The sequence below is a fragment of the Pseudorca crassidens genome, chromosome 13, assembly GCF_039906515.1.
Source record: "Pseudorca crassidens isolate mPseCra1 chromosome 13, mPseCra1.hap1, whole genome shotgun sequence".
Lineage (NCBI taxonomy): Eukaryota > Metazoa > Chordata > Mammalia > Artiodactyla > Delphinidae > Pseudorca > Pseudorca crassidens.
Window position 1 is genome coordinate 75,067,598 of NC_090308.1, and position 22,637 is coordinate 75,090,234.

At 37.5% G+C, this 22,637-nt stretch overlaps 1 protein-coding gene and 1 long non-coding RNA gene across 2 annotated transcripts in view; one reads left to right on the forward strand and one right to left on the reverse strand.

The window, feature by feature from the left end:
• The first annotated feature begins 899 nt into the window (after positions 1–899).
• Positions 900–11,570, forward strand: LOC137204816 (uncharacterized). The gene is made up of 4 exons (XR_010933854.1): positions 900–1,209; positions 3,932–4,028; positions 5,619–5,707; positions 11,463–11,570. It is a non-coding gene; the product is annotated as an uncharacterized lncRNA (long non-coding RNA).
• A 1,637-nt stretch (positions 11,571–13,207) lies between these two features.
• Positions 13,208–22,637, reverse strand: part of IRAK1BP1 (interleukin 1 receptor associated kinase 1 binding protein 1) — a 36,147-nt gene continuing 26,717 nt past the window's right edge. The window contains exons 3-4 of the mRNA XM_067702734.1: positions 13,812–13,942; positions 13,208–13,704 (exon numbers count right to left, since the gene is read on the reverse strand). Of these exons, the coding sequence (XP_067558835.1) occupies positions 13,434–13,704; positions 13,812–13,942 (402 nt within the window). The 3' untranslated portion in view covers positions 13,208–13,433. The remainder of the gene's footprint in view (positions 13,705–13,811; positions 13,943–22,637) is intronic.

Here is a 22,637-nt window from a genome sequence, read left to right on the forward strand (position 1 = left end):
CTTAGCCCCGTGCCTGGTACAAAGTAGCAGGTGATGAACTGCTGGGAGTGGGGTGGGGAAAACCGGTAACTACGTAACTGGAGTAGCGATGTTTGCTACAATGGAGAGAAACAGGCAGGTGCTCTGAGGGTCATCTCACTCTGCTGGCTGGGATGGCAGTCCTGGAGGATGTGATGTTAGAGGCGACTTTTTAACACAAAGGTGGTAAATTAGCCAGATAAGCCTGGTAGGCATTGGGGGTGGGGAACATCGCAGAGGAGTCTGGAATTCTTCTGGAGCGCGCGAGGAGAAGGAGGGGTGAGATTGCGGAGAGCACAGGGGCCAGATCTTGAGGGGCCTTGAAACCACGCAAGGGGGGTGGCCTTTAATGCTGCTGGCCACCAGGAGCCACCGAAAGGTTTTAAGCTGGGAAGAAGGCGATCAGAGTCGCGTTTACGTTGGGTCACTGCATCCTGCCGTGGCTTTGCGGTGATTTGAGACCGGAGGAGGGTGATCAGTAGGGACGGTGGCCTGGGATCAGGCAGCTGCAATAGAAACGGAGTAAAAGGCCTGAGAAGAAAGGGCGCAAAAGAGGCAAAAACCACGGCCCTTGCCGGCGTTAGGAGGGTGAAGGATGCGGAGGACACGAAGGCCATCCTGACCTTTTGCGCGAACAGTGGGCAAAGCAGGGAAATGGCACGGCCTAGGGCTGGGGGTCTCAGCACGAGACGGGGGCTCTGGGTGGACTACGGCAGATCCCGCCGAGGGCCGGTGAGTCTGAAACGCCGGAGGCCTGCAGGCCGAGGTCGCGCTGGCGCGGCGCCTGGGAGCGCGAACGACCGGGCGGAGCGCGGGGTCCCAGCGCAGCGCGCCCCCAGCAGCTCTGCCCACAGAGCGCCCGCCCGGGGAGCCGACCGCGGGGATGGAGCGCGTCGCCCCGGGGGCTGATCCCAGCCCGGGAGGGGCTCTCCCGGCGCGCCGGCCGGGATCCCGGCTTCCCCGGGGGACAGGCCCGCGCCGATCCGTGTGGATGGAGAGCCCGCGTCGCAGCGCGGGGACGCCGGGCACGAAGCGCGGGCGGGGCCTGGGCCTCCGCTCCGGGACTGCTGGACGGTAACCGGATTGAGGCGGAACCAGGGCGAGGGCGGCTCCTTCTCCTTCGCCTTGCGTCACTTTAGGTGTTTTGGGGTCGAGGAAGAAGGACGTGGGGGAGGGCAAGTGTTTGTCGAGGTTAGTTTTGGTTTGGTTTGTCCTTTGTCGTCTGCATCTTTCTCTCTCTTTTGTTTGATGTCATGTTTCCTCCTTTGCTATCACCCATTCTTCACTTTCTTTAGGTATCTTGGAGATGTTACACAACCTGTCTACCCCTGTATATTTATGATTCTTCAAACAGTAACTATTGACTTTACCAGAAGTGGATTTTTGTTTTTTTCTGTCAAATGTTGTCACCAAACTAACTACGTGAATAGTTTACTCAGGCGATTATGTTCTGATGCTGATTCATGAGCTAAATTCTGGGATTTGTATTTCTCTGGAATGTTCCATAATGCCCAGGAGTGTGGTAGGCACACAGTTGCCTTTCAATATAGTCTTGATAATCTGTCACTTTTTAAAATTCATAATGTAATTCTTTTATTTTTATTTATCTCAAAAGATTCTGTGTTCTGACTCAACACACCATTTTACCTTAGAAGTTTTCAACACTTTTTAATGAAAATCTTTTATATTCCTTCACATGCACTCATCTGCAGCAGCTAGGGATTAAGATAATGAAGTTAAGTTGGTTTAACAAACCTATCTCAACAAATAAGTGAAGATCATTTTAATTGATCTGTCACTTTTGTATGCAGAGAGAAAGCAGTATCCTCTTCTCATTCCTCTTGTGACCTGATTAGAAAGCCCCCCACCCCCAAGCATGCCCTCATTCCCTCTCACAGATCCTGCCCTGCCTCCTAACTAGCAACTCCAGTTTCTCGCATTATGGTCTAGCAACCCCTCTCCCGAGAAACTCCTCAGGCCCATCCTTAGTAGCACTTGGATAAATGTCAAGGTTTGGGCACCTGGCTTTTCAGCCTGCCTTTCAGACTCTGCATGTCCATCGTTTGTGACCCACCCAAGCCTTCACATTCTTTTCGTTCTCTTCTCTTGTGTTGTTACTGGAAACAGCATGCAGTAATGGAAAGATGCCATTTCAAACAACCATATTATGAAAAAGAGCAAACACATAGAAATAACATCAAACATCTGGTCAGTATTTAAATTTCCAAATGTCTCCCGCTCTAGTTTTGTTTAGTTTGTTTGAATCAGGATTCAAATAAGCTCCAAATAATTGGTTAATATATCTTAAGTAATTCCTAAGTTCCCCTCCATCTGGACTTCATCTCAGCCTCTGGACCACTTTCTGCCGTTACTGAAGTAAATTATTAGCTTTTTAAGGACCTTTTCCTAGAGGGTGAAATGGACTCACCAGTGATGTCTGGACTTAGAGTTGTGGAATTCCTCGGCATTTTGTATGCCTTTAAAAGCCCAGCATTTTGGCTTGGAATCAGAAAGTGGAAGAGAGCATACAGAGACAAACCTCATTCAGCGGCATCCTTGAGGTACTTGAAAAACATACACATGTGGGACTTCCCTGGTGGTCCAGTGGTTAAGAACCTGCCTTCCAATGGAGGGGACGCGGGTTCAACCTCTGGTCGGGGACCTACGATCCCGTATGCCCAGGGGCAACTAAGCCCGTGCGATTTATAGCCTGAGCGTCACAACTAAGACCTGATGCAGCCAAGTAAATAAAAACAAAAACAAAACACACACACACACAGTGGATTTGCTGCGAGAAGCTAGGTTAGAATCTTTACATTGCAAGGATGTGCAACCCCTCAGCCAGTGTGTTACTTGACTGCTTTCCCTTCTTAAGTCAGTAGTTTTCCTCCTCTTCAATATACGCTTTTCCCTCTTCCCATTTCATACTTTCTCTCTCGTCCCCAAACTGGCCTTCATGCTATCATTCTTTCTAATTTTCTACCAATGCCCTAATACCAAAGACTGGCTGACCACTCATCAGAGATGCTGTAGAAGAAGTTTGGGTTTAGGTAGAAAGCGGACCCAGAGTTGACCTCTATGGTCCAGCTCTAGAGTGCAGGTAAATCAGGAAACAAACCTGATGCGGGGAAAGAAATTGAAAGGAAGAAAAACCAGTCAGACCTCTGTCGGTGAAGAGTCAGCAGATGGCGGCTTAAAAATTTAGTGCACACTGTTTCTGCCCCACGACGTGTCTAAATCCAGAAGTTCTTCTGGTAGATGTACACACTGCAGTGGTAATGTAGGCACCTGCACTACACTGATCAACAAGTGCTAACTCACTCAGACTGAGAATAGCCCAATTCAGCAAAAAAGTCCAAATTAGGCTATCTCAATATTTTTTTTTCTGTATGTGTGTGTTCTACACATATACAAAAGAAACATTCTCAGTGCCAACTTCTAACCTTTTATTGTTTTAACTGTGGATTACATTGGTCTTAGGAATTTCAATTTACCCTTAAGAAAGGATATTCTTTTCCTACTGAAGGAAGCTTTTCTTGCAGTCTTAAGATTTCTCTTTAAGCTACTTGTACCAAGTTTATCAAGTGAGCTTTTATCTGGGCTCACAAATGTAAGAAACCTGTTAAATGAACCCAACTTTTGTGGAAAGTCGGGTGCTTGAATTAGGGGAAATACATTATGCTATTTATCATTCATTTTCAGAAGAGTAGTTGTAGCTGGGAAGAAACCTAATGACCTGGTAATGCTTCTAGTTAGCTTTCAATCCAATACCCCAAAATAAAAGTAGTAAGTTATTGAGTTCAGAGGTGGTAATTAAAAAACATCTAGTGTTTCATATGTAAATCTTGCTAAAGGAGTTTGCACAGTGAAGGTGAATGGACATAGTTTTCTTTTTGCCTGATATACTACATAGAGAAGCATCCTGGCAGACTTCTCACCGTGGAGATTCCTGAAGATGGTGTACTGATGGTTCTGTAGGCTGAACGCCACTAGAAACTCTACTGACTCAGGTATGCCAAGGGTCCTGCTTAGAGTCTTCAAGGAATCAGAGGGTTGTACTGTACTGTAATTCTTGTATTTTCTTTCATCCTTAAAAAAAATAGCTACCGTCCTTCAGGGGAGAACTTTACACATCATTTAAGATAATATTTTGGGATTGTGGGAGCAGAAAATGGGTTACTCAATGTAGTGTCTTTTGGCAAATAAAAGATATTAAACAACATGTGCACAAAAGTGTTGAAAAGTAAAGTCCAAGAATAGAAATCCCTTAACACAATGATATAGTCATCCTTCTGTAAATATTAAAAAAACCCAAAAATGAATAAAGATCGGTACGCATTCTCCTTTTGTAGTGGAAGCTCCATAATTAAATCTTCCCTCCTTATCTTTTTTGAAAACTAGCTTGAGCACGGATGGGCAAATGGGGGCTCAAAACAATTTTGGAGAAAAATAAAGTCAGGTGGTTACCTTGGATGACAAAGTGTAACTTCTGAAAAGTATTTACTTGTTAGCTTTATCTCAAGGAGAATGAAGCAAGACTATGAGGGTAATGGAAACATGATCTTAGTCTGTTCTTTGCCCACTTTCTTTCACATATTTCCCTATATAGTTGGGAAAGAAACCAGATTATTCAGTAAAAAGGGAATATTTAGCATTCCATATACTCGAGGGTAGTTTATTGCAGCATACATGTCTTACTCTCAGCTTTTTATTGGTGTATACTCTCCTTACCTTTTGGGGGAAAGAAATTACTGAGTTACTCTCCCTATTTCAGACAGATCCTGTATGTCACATCATTGAGGGCTGAGGTGGGGACTGCAGTCAGTTTTCTGGCCTCGCCAAATCTGGATTTTACCCTGAGTTTTCTTTTGCTTTCTCTTTTTTTTTGCAGTTTTGTGAACTCTTGGGACATCAAAGAACTGTAGTAAAATAATATTATAAAATCACATATCAATGCTGAATATTGGTATATAAGACTTTAGAATTCCTTTTTACTATTAGCTCAATTTTGACCCTACAGGGTGAAAAGTTCCACAGTATTCCAGAGGTGACTGATTGCCCCATAAGGTATATTACACTTTTTAAAAATAGTGTGCTCATAAAAGTTTTTTTCTAAACAATAAATTTTGTCTGATGTATATTCCTTTTAAACATGTACAAAATGAGAAAAAGATCCTTTGTGGAAAAGAGAAATTGGCTCTAATGAATAAAAAAACTGTAATAAAAATGCAGAAAAAGACTATGTAGCTAGATTATACTTTTCTGATTAAAAAATTACATTCTTAAGATAAAATAACCTATAGTTCTGACATCTGATTTCTCACACAACAGAAAACTTACTGGGCATGATATGGACTGTGTGTGTGTGTGTGTGTGTGTGTGTGTGTGTGTGTTTTATGTATTTTAATACTCTCGTTTCATGGAAGAGGTCTATTTTCTCTAACTTTTATACAGATAAACTCAACATGGTTGGATAAAAGACAAGTTCCTCTCTCAGACGTGATAGCTAGACTTGGGTAACAAGAAACGTCATTTGCTATATATTAATATGCATGATGCCATTTGTTGTTTTAAAAGCATTTTCTTTCTTTCTTTTTAAGGCTTTCTGACTGTTGGAATGGTTTTAGATGGTCTCCCAGAGAATGAAGGCATGGATGGCTCACATGAAGCGCTGGTTGTTAAAGACAAGGTGGGAGCATTTATAAATCTGCTTTCAAGGTTTGCCTAATCTGACTCCTGATTTGCACATACTCTTTCCAAAATATATTTTGGACTAAGATGCCGTGTATAAAATAAAGGAAGTTAGGAATGGTCTTTTCTAACCATCTAGAAGATTCACCAGGCTTCTAGTAATCTATGTAAAACTTATTAATTCCATGTTATTCCTGAATAAATATTTTAAAGGCCGGGGAGCTAAGAGTAGGGATAATTACTTCCTATTTAAAAAGAGGAGGCAGATTCATTTTTAAAATAAATTTATTTATTTTATTTACTTTTATTTTTGGCTGTGTTGGGTCTTTGTTGCCATGTGCGGGCTTTCTCTAGTTGCAGCGAGCGGGGGCTACTCTTCATTGCGGTGCGTGGGCTTCTCATTGGGTGGCTTCTGTTGTTGCAGAGCACGGGCTCTAGGCACGCAGGCTTCAGTAGTTGTGGGACTTGGGCTCAGTAGTTGTGGCTCATGGGCGCTAGAGTGCAGGCTCAGTAGTTATGGGCGCACGGGCTTAGTTGCTCCGCGGCATGTGGGATCTTCCCGGACCAGGGCTCGAACCCGTGTCCCCTGCATTGGCAGGCGGATTCTTAACCACTGCACCACCAGGGAAGCCCCTCATTTAAAAAAAAAACTATACTGTTAGTAGTAATAGGGAAGTGGCAAAGGAGTAGTCCCTTTTATTTTGATAATTTATATATCTATGCATCTACATCTATATATACAAATGTTTATAAGATTTTTCAGATAACAGTGTAAAACCATGAATTTAAAAGCATCAAGGCCACTTGAGAATAAGAAGTGTTCTAAAAATAGTAATTGGCATAGGGATATAACTGACCACAGACATCTAGCAAACAGAATGGTTTAAGGGATTCTACAGGTGTAAGAAGATTATCCAAAGTTCATTTCAAACCTTGAAAATAAAAGTCATTTATTTTTGACATTTTCATGCTGATTCAATACTGATTTTTTTTTAATGAAAAAGAATAAGAAAAACTGTAAGAAATAATTGTAACTTGACATTTATTCGAACATTTGTCCTGGATTATTTTAGGCTTGGCTGGAAAGGGGATATATTTTGGACAGGGTATGAAAAAAGAATTATGATGCAGGTAGCAAAAGATACCCTAATACAACTGTTATTAAGACTTGATAAAAGTTTTTTTAACACAGAATCCACTTTTCCCCAAATAAGTCATGAAAACCTCACCATCCATGATAATTCGTCTTCTCAGTAGCAAAAATGAAAAGATGTCAGGCTTTATTTGCGATACGCAGACTCAGTTAAGGGCACTTATGTGCAAGATTTTGGGCTGTTTATCCTGACTATGTATGACTGGAGAGAAAGCATTCATGAGAAATAGCAGTTTGTATGTGAGACAGGGTAGGGAGGGGAGAAGAGTATTCAGAATTCTTTTTTTTTTTAATAGATAAAAACCTAAACAAAACTTTGATTTCTTATATGTTTTATTAATTTCAAGCATTTTAATTTTAGCTTTTGTCCCTTCTTCTTAAATGATGTTGCTTGCAAGTGTAGCATTACAACTACACACATTCCTGACCATGATTTTAAAAAATTCTTTGTATTCAGACTTTACATGTTTCTTTCTCGTCATAATAAGCTCTGGCAGGTAGCAGGCTGCAAACTGCAAACTAAGCATTGAAGGAACTGCCTCCACATATACTTCTGGGAGTGATGTGACAGCCTCTATCATGACTGCTATCTTCCAAGAAGTTCATTATTCTCTTAACCCCCATATTCCCTTCCTGAACACATAGAGAAGCAGTAGTTGGGTGGCTCTATAGATACTGCTGGGGTTTCTGCTCTTCTTGCCATCAGGGCTGCGGTGATGGAGTGAGGGCTAGAATCTCTCCAAGTCTCAGAGCTGCAGGTGTTCTCATACTTATTCAGTCGTGTGGTTATTGCAGGGTTATGTTTCCAGAGTTGCCACCAAATAATATGAAAAACCATTAGTTAATAGTGGACAATGAAATGTCTAATCATTTAGATAAACATGTCTAAAGTGTTGGATCTAATGTTAGTGAGATCATCAATTCTCTGTTTCTTATTCAAACGAACAGTTGAATATTTTATTTATTTACTAAAATAAGTTTTATTTATTTATTTGGGTGCACTGGGACTTTGTTGCAGCATGAGGGATCTTCGTTGCCGCGTGCGGGATCCTCATTGCAGCATGCGAGTTCTTTTAGTTGCAGCATGCATGATCTTTTTAGTTGCACATGCAGGATCTTTAGTTGCAGCATGTGTGATCTTTTAGTTGTGGCATGCGGGATCTTTTAGTTGCAGCATGCAGGATCTTTAGTTGCAGCAGGCGGAATCTTTAGTTGCAGCATGAGAACTCTTAGTTGTGGCATATGGGATCTAGTTCCCTGGCCAGGGATAGAACCCGGGCCCCCTGCATTGGGAGTGTGGAGTGTTAGCCACTGGACCACCAAGGAAGTCCCTGAATACTTTAAATGAATGTAACGTTTAAGAGTAGTAACATTTGGGGATGCTATGAATTCTCAACATTCCTACAGAATGAAACAAATATAGTCATTCCTCAAATATATGCCGATCTCTGTGGTTTGCAAAATTTTCAAAGGTTTCAGCTGCATATTCATAATGGATTCTTTGCAGAACACAACAGTCTATATCACTGCATCTTTATCATTTTAGGAATAGGTACAATGAAGAAGAAATCTGTGCTTTCCTTGCAGGTATTGAGCTAGTGGAACATTTGCTATATTAAAATAATTTTGTATTGTATTTGATTGACATTCAACTTTAAGTTAGTTATACCTCACCTCCTACTCCAATATAGAATGTAATACTTTAGACCTTTCATCATTAGCTTAGCATAAACTAAGAAAAATTTTCTTTTGATGCTATTTACTTACTTGGGCTAGACTTGATTTATCTGAATCATTACACTCACTCTTTTTTTTTTTTAAACATCTTTATTGGAGTATAATTGCTTTACAATGGTGTGTTAGTTTCTGCTTTGTAACAAAGTGAATCAGTTATACATACACACATGTTCCCATATTTCTTCCCTCCTGCGTCTCCCTCCCTCCCACCCTCCCTGTCCCACTACAATAAACATGGCTGATTTGGTAAAAAGAAAAAGCATAAAAACTGTTTTTGTATGAGATAAAAATTCATTATTGCTATCAAGTACAAATATAACCTTCTAAAATAGGTTTTGAAAGTAAAATTAATGGAAACATTCAATTTGAGCATCAATTTATTAGAAGTTGTAAGTTAACTGAATTTATTAGATGCAGTTTTATAGCAGTTGCAGTCAGAATTTCAAAGAAAGCAACTTTCCCTGAGAGTTTGTCATGGCCTGTTGGTGAGCAATGTGTGGCACAAGTATAATCACTCTCAGTGGTGACAGGAGGGTAGGGCAAAGGTCCTCACTTAGAGCTGATCCAGGAGAAAATATGCAAACACAGCATGAACTCCATGTGGTAAATGGCCACTGAGAAGACCCTCCGCGGAAGAAAATTGAACAGGATGGTCACCAACAAGGCATCTTTGCCTTAAGTTTTTGCTAATGTTGCTTGTCTGGGAGAAAGGTGGTTATGCAAATAAAAACAGTGAACTAGAGCCAAACAACAACAGAAAACAAAAAAACAGCCCATAGCACACTCTCAGGGAAAGTTGCTTTTGAAATTCTGACTGTAACCACTATAAAACTGCATCTAATAAATTCAGTTAAAACTTTTAATAAATAGATGTTTAAATTGAATGTTTCCATTACCATTAATTTTCAAAGCCTGTTATACAAAATCATATTTGTACTTGACTCTGGAATCAGTGCCCTGCATTTCCCTTCCCCACGTCCATGTGTACCAACATTGAGGTACTCCGCTATGAATGCTATCCTTCTGATGTGGGAATAAAGCAGAATCACTGACAACCAGCTTTTCCTCCTCTTAGCCTTTTATTAGCCAGGTACTAGGAAAAGAAATGTTTAAGACATAGCCCTACCCTTGAGGAGTTCATAGTCTTGTATAGAAACTGATGAAAAATTAGGATGTAATGAATGTGATTAGTGTAGATTTTTCTGTTTGAAGTATTGGAACTATTTACCTGTTTTTGGGTCTTTTGTGCAAAATCGTTTGTAGAAGGGAAGGAGCAGAGAGGATGACAGAATCTCTATATTTAAAAAAATGGACACACACGCACACCCCCCCACTGCCACCAGATGGCAACGTGATATTTGGAGGATTTTTTTAAATTCAGGGATTACTGCCTTGTTTCAGGATCATTTAGATTAGTACTTTCTCCTGCCACCTAGGCTTTTAATCTCTTAGTGTGGAAACTGATTTTCGTTTTTGGTTCACTTATTTGCCTTACTAATTGTATCAAGCATATGAAACCCTGATAAATCAAACTCTGTGTAGCAAATAATATGTTTTTCATTAGCTGTTTTGTTTTTTCACTGTTACGACAGTACCAACTTACATCTGAAGTCCAAAGCCAGCATTTGCTCACTCTGAGGTGGGACTGGTGAGCGTCCATAAGTGGCATGGCTGTTTGGGAGTGCTTTTGGTTGGGACACTCAAGCCAGAGCTCCAGAGTATATCCCCCTGCTAAACAGGTTATAAAAGGATGTTATTCTTTTTAATAAAATAGTACAAATAATTCCTCTTGAAAAGTAACTATTACCTCACCCTGAGAAGTGTTTGACTTGGATAAGCCACTGTTAATTCTAGTCTTTTAACATAACTGAACATGTTAAAGTGATTTAGGCCACAGGAGATTTTATGGCTATTAGAAACTATTTGGCTGCAAATATAATACGAATAAAATAATAAATGTTTTTTATTTTGATTAAACCGATTTATGTAGTTTTTTTCTGGAATGAATCATAATACATTTGTCTTCCACATAATTCTGTAATGTAGATAATATGTTAACTCCCACTTTTGACCTCATAATTCATGTTTTTATTGTTTGTAGGCCAGTGAGAAGGATTCCTCATTATCAAATTCTCATCAACAAGTCTGACAGAATTTGCATCTCCTAAACCTACATTTCCAAGGAGGTCATAACAATATTTATGGAATATGAGGCACAGAATCATAAGTTAAAAAATATTTTTCCAGGTCTTATTTGCATTGAACTCAAATTAACTGTCAAATAAGAATACTGATATAAGTAAGGTAAATACTACAAAAAATGTAATCTTTAGCATGTAGCTGAATGGAATCCTAAATTTTATCAGTAATATTCAGAAACCTTATTTTAATAGTATTTCCTTCTAAAAAGGAGCTTGGAACATAGTGGGTTTGTTTCAAATATCCTAATTAGAAAGAAATTTTCTTTCAGAAAACAGCAATTACAATTTTTTCTTTCTTGAAAGATTTTCTTTAAAAAGGGGTTCAGAAGAAAGAAATTGTCAGAATTAAGGATTAAGTTCGGGATAGGTTTATTCTAGCAGGCTTTGTGGCACAGGTCCCCTAAGTAATTCATTGTGATACTCCAGTATCTGCCATGTGTCAGAAATTAACTTGCCATTAACTGACAACTAAATTTGATACCCTTAGTCTTAAAGTACACAGGATGTCATACATAAACCAGTCCAATCTTTGAAGGATTACTTCTCTTAGATGCTCTACAGAATTGTAGGACTGTCCATTTTATAGGTTTTTTTTGAGGCAACATCTTTAAAAATGCCTATAAATTCTAAAAAGTGTTTGCTAACTTAAAATTTGTTTTTAGGTATTTATTGCTAAGTTGAAAACCTTCTTTACCAAATATGATGGGACCAAAGATACCAATGAAGCCATGGCTAAGAAAAACCAGCCCCCGTGGTTAAATTTTATTGAGTATGAACAATTTTTTTCTTGATGTACAGACTCAATAGTACTTTTCTACCCAACTAGATAAATAAAAGCTAAAATATAATTTATTTAACTCTTTTTGGAAATAAAACTTCAACATACCTTAAACTGGTTTTCTGATAAGTTTATTTTTAATATGACTATTTAAAAATTCATCTTAATGATAGATTTGGAAAAGCCAACTTTTATTTGGGTTGACAATAATCAAAGAATGCAGCTGGTATAGTGGCTACCATTTACCAAGTAACTGCTATGTGCTAGGCATTATCCTTGTGGTCTTACAGTTATCAACTTTAATCCTTATAGCAACACTGCAGGGTAGGTATTATTAGCCTCATTTCATTGGTGAGGAAAGAGAAGCTTAAAGAAATTAAAGTGCCTTGCCAAGTTTCTATAACCAGTACATTGCTCAGCAGATATTTGAGAGCCTACTCTGTGTTGGCCCTGTCACTATGCTAAGACTGAGAATGCAGCTGTGAATGAGAAAGACAAGATCTCCATTCTAAAGGAGCTTACATTCTAGTAGTAAAATCAGGATTTTAAAATAGCGGTGTTGGATTCTAAAATTTTTCTTCTTAGCTTCCACACTCCTTCCCACCAAGGATACTACAGAAGAGATGGATTAAGCGGTTTTAGTGCCACTTAAGAAAGTGGGTGGGGATGAAAACTACATACTGGAATACGTTATAGGAAAGAAACATTGGTATATGAGTGTCAAGCTCTATCAAAGGAAAAACCCTAGGGCTTAGCTGTATGGCAGGGAATGGAAAGCCTGTGCTGCAGAACAGACTTGGCTTATGTAGACACACCTGCAGATGGTGTATAATGCAATAGCAATGATATGTACTTGCTCAGATAGCCTTAAGGATCAGTATTTTCTCAGTGTATGGCCCTGCACTGTCCAACACAGTAGCCATTACCTACTTATGGCTTTCGAGTCCTTGAAATGTGGCTAGTGCAACTAAGGAACTGAATTTTAAATTAAAAAAACATTTTTAATTTAAAAACTGACACGTGATCCAGTTACTAGATCTTTCAAGAATGTCTGGAACAACTGGGTGTGTGAATCTATTTTTTCCACCTATATTTTAAGAAACTTAAATACAGATCAAGTATTTCTGATGAAAATTTAGCATCTGAATTGAGATGTGCTGTAATATAAAATACACACTGGATTTTGAAAACTTAGTATAAAAAAGAATATACAATATCCATTAATTATTTTAAGAATAATTACATGCTGAAATGATAATATTTTGGATATACTGGGTTAAATAAAATATTAAAATTAGCTTCAACTGTTTTTCACTTTTTAAAAAATGTAACTACTAGGAAATTTTAAATTACATATATGGATTGCATTATATATATTTGTACTGGAGAGTGCTGGTATAATCAAAGGAGCCCTAGTGAAGAGAGTCTGGTCAATATATTATCTTTTATTTCTGTCATCAAAATATTTTCTTAGTATATCTCATTACCCTTTTATCAAGAGTTATGTATTGCTCATCATTCTTTCTATGAATGTTAACAATCATGTTAATAACTGTCAATATTTTGTCCTGTAGTAGGAATATAAAATTATTTACACATACACTTATATGAACTGTCACTATGCAAGTGTGCACATATAACACATTTATTCCCAAACAGTATTTCCCACAGTAAGTTTTCAAAAACAGAAAGTAAACATAAGTATTCTGTGGAACTATATTCAAGGATTGACAGGCTTGAGGGAGAAACACCTTATATACTACACAATATACATATATTCAGGACAAAAGCAAACATTATAAAAAGTATAAAAATAGACAAAAAGATACAAACACAATATATTTTGGTCAGAATTTCAGGTATGTTTTTTTTTCTTCTCTCTCCCCTTTACTTCAAAAGTTACAAATACTTTGGAAGCAGCATATATTGTTGCACTTTTGATTTTTTGTTGTACAGTTAACGAACCTGAGAGTCTGGATGAGTGGTGATCATCTATTTGGCCTTCCCATTCTTTCATTTCTTCTTCTTTGATGAATAAAGGTTTTCCTAGGGTTTGGCCAACAAGATTACAGACTTCTTGAGCTTTGCGCCATGCACTTTCTACAGCAACGACACAGGCTTGCCGTCTTAGGAATTAAATGCAGAGGTTATTAATACGACAGTCAACAAACCGCAGCACTGAATAGTTTTGTTTAATTGGTTGATAATTAATTTAAAGATGTGCTTAACTTACCGAAGATTCTCAGTAGAACCTGGAGTATGATAGAACTGGGGTTGGCTGATGACAACAGAGCTATCTAGCTTTTCAACAAGAAAGTTACAAATATTTTGCATTTTTCCGAATTCAGTAAATGTAATGCAGACCTGTAAATGAAATGACAATTGAAATTATTTTCATGTCTGATGCATTATTTCAAATCTTTCTCTAAATGTGAGTTGAAAAAAGTAAAGCCAGGTTACAATGAGGTCATTTTATAGTATGTAACAGATATGAAAGACCTACTTGGTACTTATAACTAAATTTTGTTATTAAATTTATTTTTGCTTATGAATTTTGTAATTTATCTAATGTTGACTTGAACATTTAAAACTTCATTTTAAATCAGTCAGAGACTTTTTATGAAAGAGAACTGGAGGGTTTCCTCTTCAACTTTATTATTCAGCTAAATTCTAACCCTGATGAATGTTTCATGACTCTTTAGTCATCTATGCCATTAGTTAGCTTCCTGATTAGTGGTAATTACTTCATACTTCACTGCTGTCATTTGAGGTATGTTTCTTCTTCCAAAAGTTATTTTCAGATCTATATGCAGAAGTTCATCTATTTCACTATGTCCTCTGTCTTTAAATATGTGGAAGCAGCAAAGAGAAAGAGAGGGATGAGGTAACCTCCTGAGTCATCTTATACACTGAAGAACAGTTGCCTTTAATCATAAATGTTATCCAGGGAAGACTGATGTTCTATCTGGTTTCAATACTAAGTGAATAATGTCTTTTATAATCAGTTTGTCAATTTCATTTTTTTTTTTTTTTTAAAGCTGACTGGGATTTTGAGTGGGGTTGCAATGACTCTAAATATAGATTAAGGAAGACCTGATACCTTAATGATACTGAGTCTTCCAAATCAGGAACAAGGTATGTTTCTTCATTTATTTAGGTCTTCTTTAATTTCTCTTAGCAATATTTTGTAGTTTTCAGCATACACAGTTAAAAGATCAGATTTATCCCTAGGTATTTTATATTTTTGATGTTTATTAGTTCTAATAGTTTTTTTGTAGATTCCTTTAGATTTTCTACATTGATGGTCATGCTGTCCACAAATAAAGACAGTTTTACTTCTTACTTTCCAGTATGGATGCCTTTTATTTCTTTTTCATGCCTCACTGCACTGGCTAGAACTTCAAGTACAATGTTGGATAGAAGTTGTGAGAGTAGATACGTTTGTCTTGTTCCTGATCTTAGGCACAAAGCAATCAGTGTTTCATCAATAAATATGATGGTAACTGTAGATTTTTCATAGGTTCCCTTCATCATTTTGAGGAAGTTTCCTACTATTTCTAGTTTGCTGAGAATTTTTATTAGGAATGGATGTTGGACTTTGTTAAATGTTTTTCTTCATCTACTGAGATCATCATATGTTTCTTTCTTGTTAATATGATAAACTAGATTGACCAGTTTTTGAATGTTGAAACAATCTTTCATTCCAGGGATGAACCATACTTGGTCATTATATATTATCCTTTTTATATATCACTGGATTTGATTTGCTAAAGTTTTGTTTATAATTTCTGCACATAAGTTTATGATGGACCACTGGTCTGTAGTTTTCTTTGCTTGTAATGTCCCCCCGCCCTCCCCCTACCCCCACCGGTTTTGTTATCTTCTGGTTCCAAATAATGAGTTGGAAAGTATTCCAGCTTCTTCATTTTCTGGAAAAGTTTGTACAGAATTGGCATAAATTCTCCCTTAAATGTATGCACTTTTTAATTTCTCTTTTAACTTCTCCTTTGACCCATGGGTTATTGAGAAGTATGTTATTTAAATTTCAAATATTTCAGTTCTATCATTTTTGCCTTAAGTATTTTGAAGCTTTAATATTAAATGTATAAGTGTTTAAGACTGTTATATTCTTGATTGACCCATTTATCATTATAAAATCATCTTTATCTGGGTAATACTCTTTGCTTTGAAATCTACTCTGTCTGATATTATCATAGCCACTACAACTTTCTTTTGGTTATTGTTAGCATGGTATATCTTTATGCACCCCTTTGATTTTTTTTTTTTTTGCGGTACACGGGCCTCTCACTGTTGTGGCCTCTCCCGTTGTGGAGCACAGGCTCCGGATGCGCAGGCCCAGGGGCCATGGCTCACGGGCCCAGCCGCTCCGCGGCATGTGGGATCTTCCTGGACCAGGGCACGAACCCATGTCCCCTGCATTGGCAGGCAGACTCTCAACCACTGCGCCACCAGGGAAGCCCTGGTTTTTTTAAAGTCAGGTTTATTAAGGCATAACTTATAGAGAGCAAAATACACTCCTTTTAGTATATGTCCTATGAATTTTGACAGATGCATTTACTCATGTAGCTACCATTATGATCAGTCCCATCAACTTCCTCAAATTCCCCTGTGCTCTCCACATCCCAGCCCCTGAAAGCCACTGATCTGTTTTTTTTTAAATAGTTGAACTTAATTTTTTATTTTTTGGACAACTTAAAAGGTTACTTTCCACTTACAGTTACTACAAAATATTGGCTCTATTCCTCGTGTTGTAACTCTATGTCCTTGAGCCTATCTTATACCCAATAGTCTGTACCTTCCACTCTTCCACTCCTATATTGCCCCTGCCCCCCAACACTGCTAACCATTAGTTTGTTCTCTATATCTGTGAGTCTGCTTCTTTTTTGTTTTATTCACTAGCTTTTTATATTTTTTAGACTTCACATGTAAGTGATATACAGTATTTGCCTTTCTTTGTCTGACTTATTTCACTTAGCATAATGCCCTCCAAGTCCATCCATGTTGCTGCAAATGGCAAAATTTCATTCTTTTTTTTATGGCTCAGTAGTATTCCATTGTGTACACACACACACACACACACACACACACACATATACACCATAGCTTCTTTATTCACTCATCTGTTGATGGACACTTAGGTTGCTTCCGTATCTTGGCAGTTACAAATAATGCTGGATGAACACTGGGGTGCACGTATCGTTTTGAATTAGTGTTTTTGTTTTTTCCAGATATATACCCAGGAGTGGAATTGCTAGGTCATATGGTAGTTTTATCATTTGCAAATATTTTCTCCCATTCAGTAGGTTGTCTTTTCATTTTTTTCAATGGTTACCTTTGCTGTGCAAAAGCTTTTAAGTTTAATTTGGTCTCATTTGTTTATTTTTACCTTTATTTCCTTTACTTTAGGAGACGGATCAAAAAATATTGCTGTGATTTATGTCAAAGAGTTTTCTGCCTATGTTTTCCTCTAGGAGTTTTATGCTATCCAGTCCTACATTTAGGTCTTTAATCAATTTTGAGTTTATTTTTGTACATGGTGTAAGAGAATGTTCTAATTTCATTCTTTTATATGTAGCTGCCAGTTTTCCCAGCACCACTTATTGAAGAGACTGTCTTTTTTCCACTGTATATTTTTGCCTCCTTTGTTGTAGGTTAATTGACTATAAGTGCATGGGTTTATTTCTGGGCTGTCTATCCTGTTTCATGGATGTGTCTGTTTTTGTGCCAGAACCATACTATTTTGATTACTGTAGCTTTGTAGTATAGTCTGAAGTCAGGGAGCATGATTCCTCCAGCTCTGTTCCTCATTCTCAAGATTGTTTTGGCTATTAGGGATCTTCTGTGTTTCCATATAAATTTTAAAATTATTTGTTCTAGTTCTGTGAAAAACGCCGTTGGTATCTTGATAGGGATTGCATTGAATCTGTAGATTGCCTTGGGTAGTACAGTCATTTTCACAATATTGATTCTTCCAATTCAAGAACGTGGTATATCTTTCCATCTGTTTGTGTTGTCTTCAATTTGTTTCATCACTGTCATATGGTTTTCAGAGTACAGGTGTTTTTCCTCCTTAGGTAGATTTATTCCTAGGTATTTTATTCTTTTTGATGAGATGGTAAATAGGACTGTTTCCTTAATTCCCCTTTCTGATATGTCATTGTTAGTGTATAGAAATGCAACAGATTTCTGTGTATTAATTTTGTATCCTGTAACTTTACTAAATTAATTGATGAACTCTAGTAGTTTTCTGATGGCATCTTTAGGATTTACTATGTATAGTATCATGTCATCTGCAAACAGTGACAGTTTTACTTCCTCGTTTCCAACATGGATTCCTTTTATTTCTTTATCTTCTCTGATTGCTGTAGCTAGGGCTTCCAAAACTGTGTTGAATAAAAGTGACAAGAGTGGACGTCCTTGTCTTATTCCTGATCCTAGAGGAAATGTTTTCAGCTTTTCACTGTTGAGAATGATGTTAGTGGTGGGTTTGTCATATATGGCCTTTATCATGTTGAGGTGTGTTTCCTCTATGCCTGCTTTCTGGAGGGTTTTTAATACAAATCGATGTTGAATTTTATCAAAAGCTTTTCCTGCACCTATTGAGATGATTATGTGGTTTTTATTCTCCAATTTGTTAATGTGGTGTGTCACATGGATTGATTTGCAGATATTGAAAAATCCTTGCATCCCTGGGATAAGTTCCACTTGATCATGGTATATGATCTTTTTGATGTACTGTTGGATTCGGTTTGCTAATATTTTGTTGGGGATTTTTGAATTTATGTTAATTAGTGATATTGGCCTGTAATTTTCTTTTTTTGTGTGTGATATCTTTATCTGGTTTTGGTATCAGAGTGATGCTAGCCTCACAGAATGAGTTCTGAAGTGTTCACTCCTCTGCAATTTTTTGGAATAGTTTCAGAGGACAGGTGTGTTAACTCTTCTCTAAATGTTTGGTAGAATTCACCTGTGAAGCCACCTGGTCCTGGACTTTTGTTTGTTGTTAGTTTTTAAATTACTGATTCAAGCTCGTTACTGTAATTGGTCTGTTTATATTTTCTATTTCTTCCTGGTTCAGTCTTGGGAGATTGTGCCTTTCTAAGAATTTGTCCATTTCTTCTAGGTTGTCCATTTTATTGGCATATAGTTGTTCACAGTAGTCTCTTATGATCCTTTGTATTTCTGTGGTATCAGTTGTAACTTCTTTTTCATTTCTGATTTTATTGATTTGGGCCCTCTCCTTTCTTTTCTTGATGAATGCGGCTAAAGGTTTATCAATTTTGTTTATTTTTTCAAAGAACCAGCTTTTAGTTTCATTGATCTTTTCTATTGTTTTCTTCATTTCTATTTCATTTATTCCTGCTCTGATCTTTATGACTTCTTTCCTTCTACTAACTTTGGGTTTTGTTAGTTCTTTTGCTTTAGATGTAAGGTTAGGTTGTTTACTTGAGAGTTTTCTTGTTTACTGAGGTAAGCTTGTATTGCTGTAAACTTCCCTCTTAGAACTGCTTTTGCTGTGTCCCATAAGTTTTGGACTGTCATGTTTTCATTTTCATTTGTCTCTAGGTATATTTTGACTTCCTCTTTGATTTCTTCGGTGATCCACTGCTTCTTTAGTAGCATATTGTTTAGCCTCCACGTTTGTGTTTTTTTGCAGTTTTTCTAAATAGTTGATTTCCAGTCGTATAGCATTGTGGTCAGAAAAGATGCCTGATACAATTTCAATTTTCTTAAATTTACTGAGACTTGTTTTGTGGCCTAGCATGTGATTTATCCTGGAGAATGTGCACATGGAACCATGTGCACTTGAAAAGAATGTGTATTTTGCTGCTTTCTACTGGAATGCTCTGTATATATCAATTAAGTCCATTTGGACTAATGTGTTGGAGAAGATATAACAATTGTAAATATATATGCACTCAACATAGGAGTACCTATATATATAAGGCAAATACTAACAGACATAAAAGGAGAAATCAGTGGTAACACAATAATTGTAGGGGACTTTAAAATCCCACTTACATCAATGGACAGATAATCCAGACTGAAAATGAATAAGGAAACACAGGCCTTAAATAACACATTGATCTGTTTTTCTAAAACTTTATTTTTTTAGAGAAGTTTTAGGCACACAGCAAAATTGACAGGAAGGAACAGAGGTTTTCCATATATACCCTTCTACCTCCCACACACATAGTCCCCCCCCACCATAATCAACATTCCCCACCAGACTGGTACATTTGTTACAATATGTGTACCTATTGGGTTGACCAAAAAGTTCTTTCAGGTTTTTCCATAACACCTTTGGCCAACCCAATACACTGACACAGCATAATGACCAGAAGTCCACAGTTTACATTAGAGTTCATTCTTGGTGTTTTATATTCACTGGGTTTGTACAAATGTATGCTGACATGCATCTATCATTATAGTTTCATACAGAATACTCTCACTGCCCTAAAATTCCTCTGTGCACCCCCTATTCATCCCACCCTCCCCCTAACTGCTGGCACCATTGATCCTTTTACTGTCTCCATAGTTTTTCTTCTCCCAGAATGTCATATAGTTGGAATCATACAGTTTGTAGCCTTTTCTGATTGTCTTAGTAATAGGCATTTAAGGTTCATACCTATTTTCATGGCTTGAGAGCTTATTTCTTTTTAGTGATGAATAATATTCCATTTTCTGGATGTACCAGTTTATGTATCCATTCACCTACCGAAGGACATCTTTGTTGCTTCCAAATTTTGCGATTATGAATGAAGCTGCTATAAATATCCATGTGCACGTTTCTATGTGAGCATACATTTTCACCTCCTTTGGGTACATACTAAGGAGCATGATTGCTGCATCATGTGGTAGGAATATGTTTAGTTTTATAGGAAACTTTGTCTCCCAAAATGACTGCACCATTTTGCATTCCCACCAGGAATGAGTGAGAGCTCCTCTTGTTCCATGACCTCGTCAGCATTTGGTGTTGTCAGCATTCCAGATTTTGGCCATTCTAATAAGTGTGCAGTGACATTTCATTTTTGTTTTAATTTGCAGCTGCCTAATAACATATGATGTGGATCAGCTTTTCATATGCTTATTTACCATCTATATATCTTTTTTTTTTTTTTTTTTTTTTGCGGTACGTGGGCCTCTCACTGTTGTGGCCTCTCCCGTTGCGGAGCACAGGCTCCGGACGCGCAGGCTCAGCGGCCATGGCTCACGGGCCTAGCTGCTCCGCGGCATGTGGGACCTTCCCAGACCGGGGCCTGAACCCGTGTCCCCTGCATCGGCAGGCGGACTCTCAACCACTGCGCCACCAGGGAAGCCCTATATATCTTTTTTAGTGAGGCATCTGTTAAGGTCTTTGGTTTATTTTTAATTTTTTTTTTTTTTTCTTACTGTTGAGGTTAAGAGTTCTTTGTGTATTTTGGATAGCAGTCCTTTAAAATAAGTGTGTTTTGCAAATATTTTCTCTGGGTCTGTGACTTCTCTTATTATTCTCCTGACATTGTCTTTCACAGAGCAGAAGTTTTTAACTGTAATGAAGTCCAGCTTACCAATTATTTCTTTCATGGATCAATGCCTTTGGTGTTGTATCTACAAAGTCAGTGTGATACTCAAGGCCATCTAGGTTTTCTCATATGTTTATAGTTTTGTGTTTTACCTTTAGGTCTATGATACATTCTGAGTTAATTTTTTGAAGGGTGCAAGGTCTGTATCTAGATGCTTTTTTTTTTGTATGTGGATGTCTTGTTGTTCCAGCACCAATTGTTGAAAAGATGATTGTGCCCCATTGTACTGCCTTTGTTCCTTTCTCAAAAATCAGTTGATTATACAGGAGTCTATTTCTTGGCTCTCTATTCTGTTCCATTGACCTGTTTGTCTGTTCTTCAAACACTACTACACTATCTTGATTTTTGATGCCTTTTAGTAAGCCTTGAAGTCAGGGAATGTCATTTCTCCAACTTTGTTCTTCTCCTTCAATACTGTATTGGCTATTCTGGTTCTTTTGCGTCTCCATATAAACTTGAATTATTTTTTTTTCAATATCCCCAAAATAACTTACTGGGAGTTTGGTTGAGACTGCATCAAATCTATAGATAGATCTATAGATCTATAGATCTATAGAAGAAGAACTGACATCTGGACCATATTGAGTCTTTCTATCCATGAACATGGAATATCTCTCCATTTATTTGGCTCTTCTTTAATCTAATTCATCAGAGTGTCAAAGTTTTCCTCATATAAATCTTGTACATATATGTTGTTAGATATACACCCAAGTAGTTCATGTTTTGGGGTGCTATGGAAAATTGTTTTTAATTTCAAATTCTACTTGTTTGTTGCTGGTATGTAGGAAATATTTTGTTGAAGATTTTTGCCTCTATATTCATGAGGGATTGGTCTGTAGTTTTCTTATCTTGTAATGCATTTCCATAGGATTTGTGGTGATGTCTCCTTTTTCAGTTCTGATATTAGTAATTTGTTCTTTCTCTTTTTTCCCCCCTTTAGTTTGGCCAGAAGCTTATCGATCTTATTGATATTTTCAGAGAACTAGCTTTTGGTTTCACTAATTTTCTCTATTGATTTCCTGTTTTCAGTTTCACTGATTTCTGCTCTAATTCTTATTATTTTTCTTCTGCTTACTTTGGACTTAATTTGCTCTTCTTTTTCTAGTTTCCTAAGGTGGAAACATTATTTATTTTAGATTTTTCTTCTTTTTACTATATGCATTCAATGCTAAAATTTCTCTCTAAGCTGCTTTCACTGTATCTCACACATTTTGATAAACTGTATTTTCACTTTCATTTAGTTCTAAATATTTTAAAATTTCTCTTGAGATTTCTTCATTGACCCATGTTATTCAGAAGTGTGTTGTTTAATCTCCATGTATTTTGGGATTTTCCAATTATGTTTCTGTTATTGATTTCTAGGTTAATGCCACTGTGGTCAGAGAGCAGACATTATATGATCTATCCTTTTAAATTTGTTAAGGTATAAGTTTTGGCCTAAATGTATTTTTTGGTGGGGGGGGGTGGGAAGT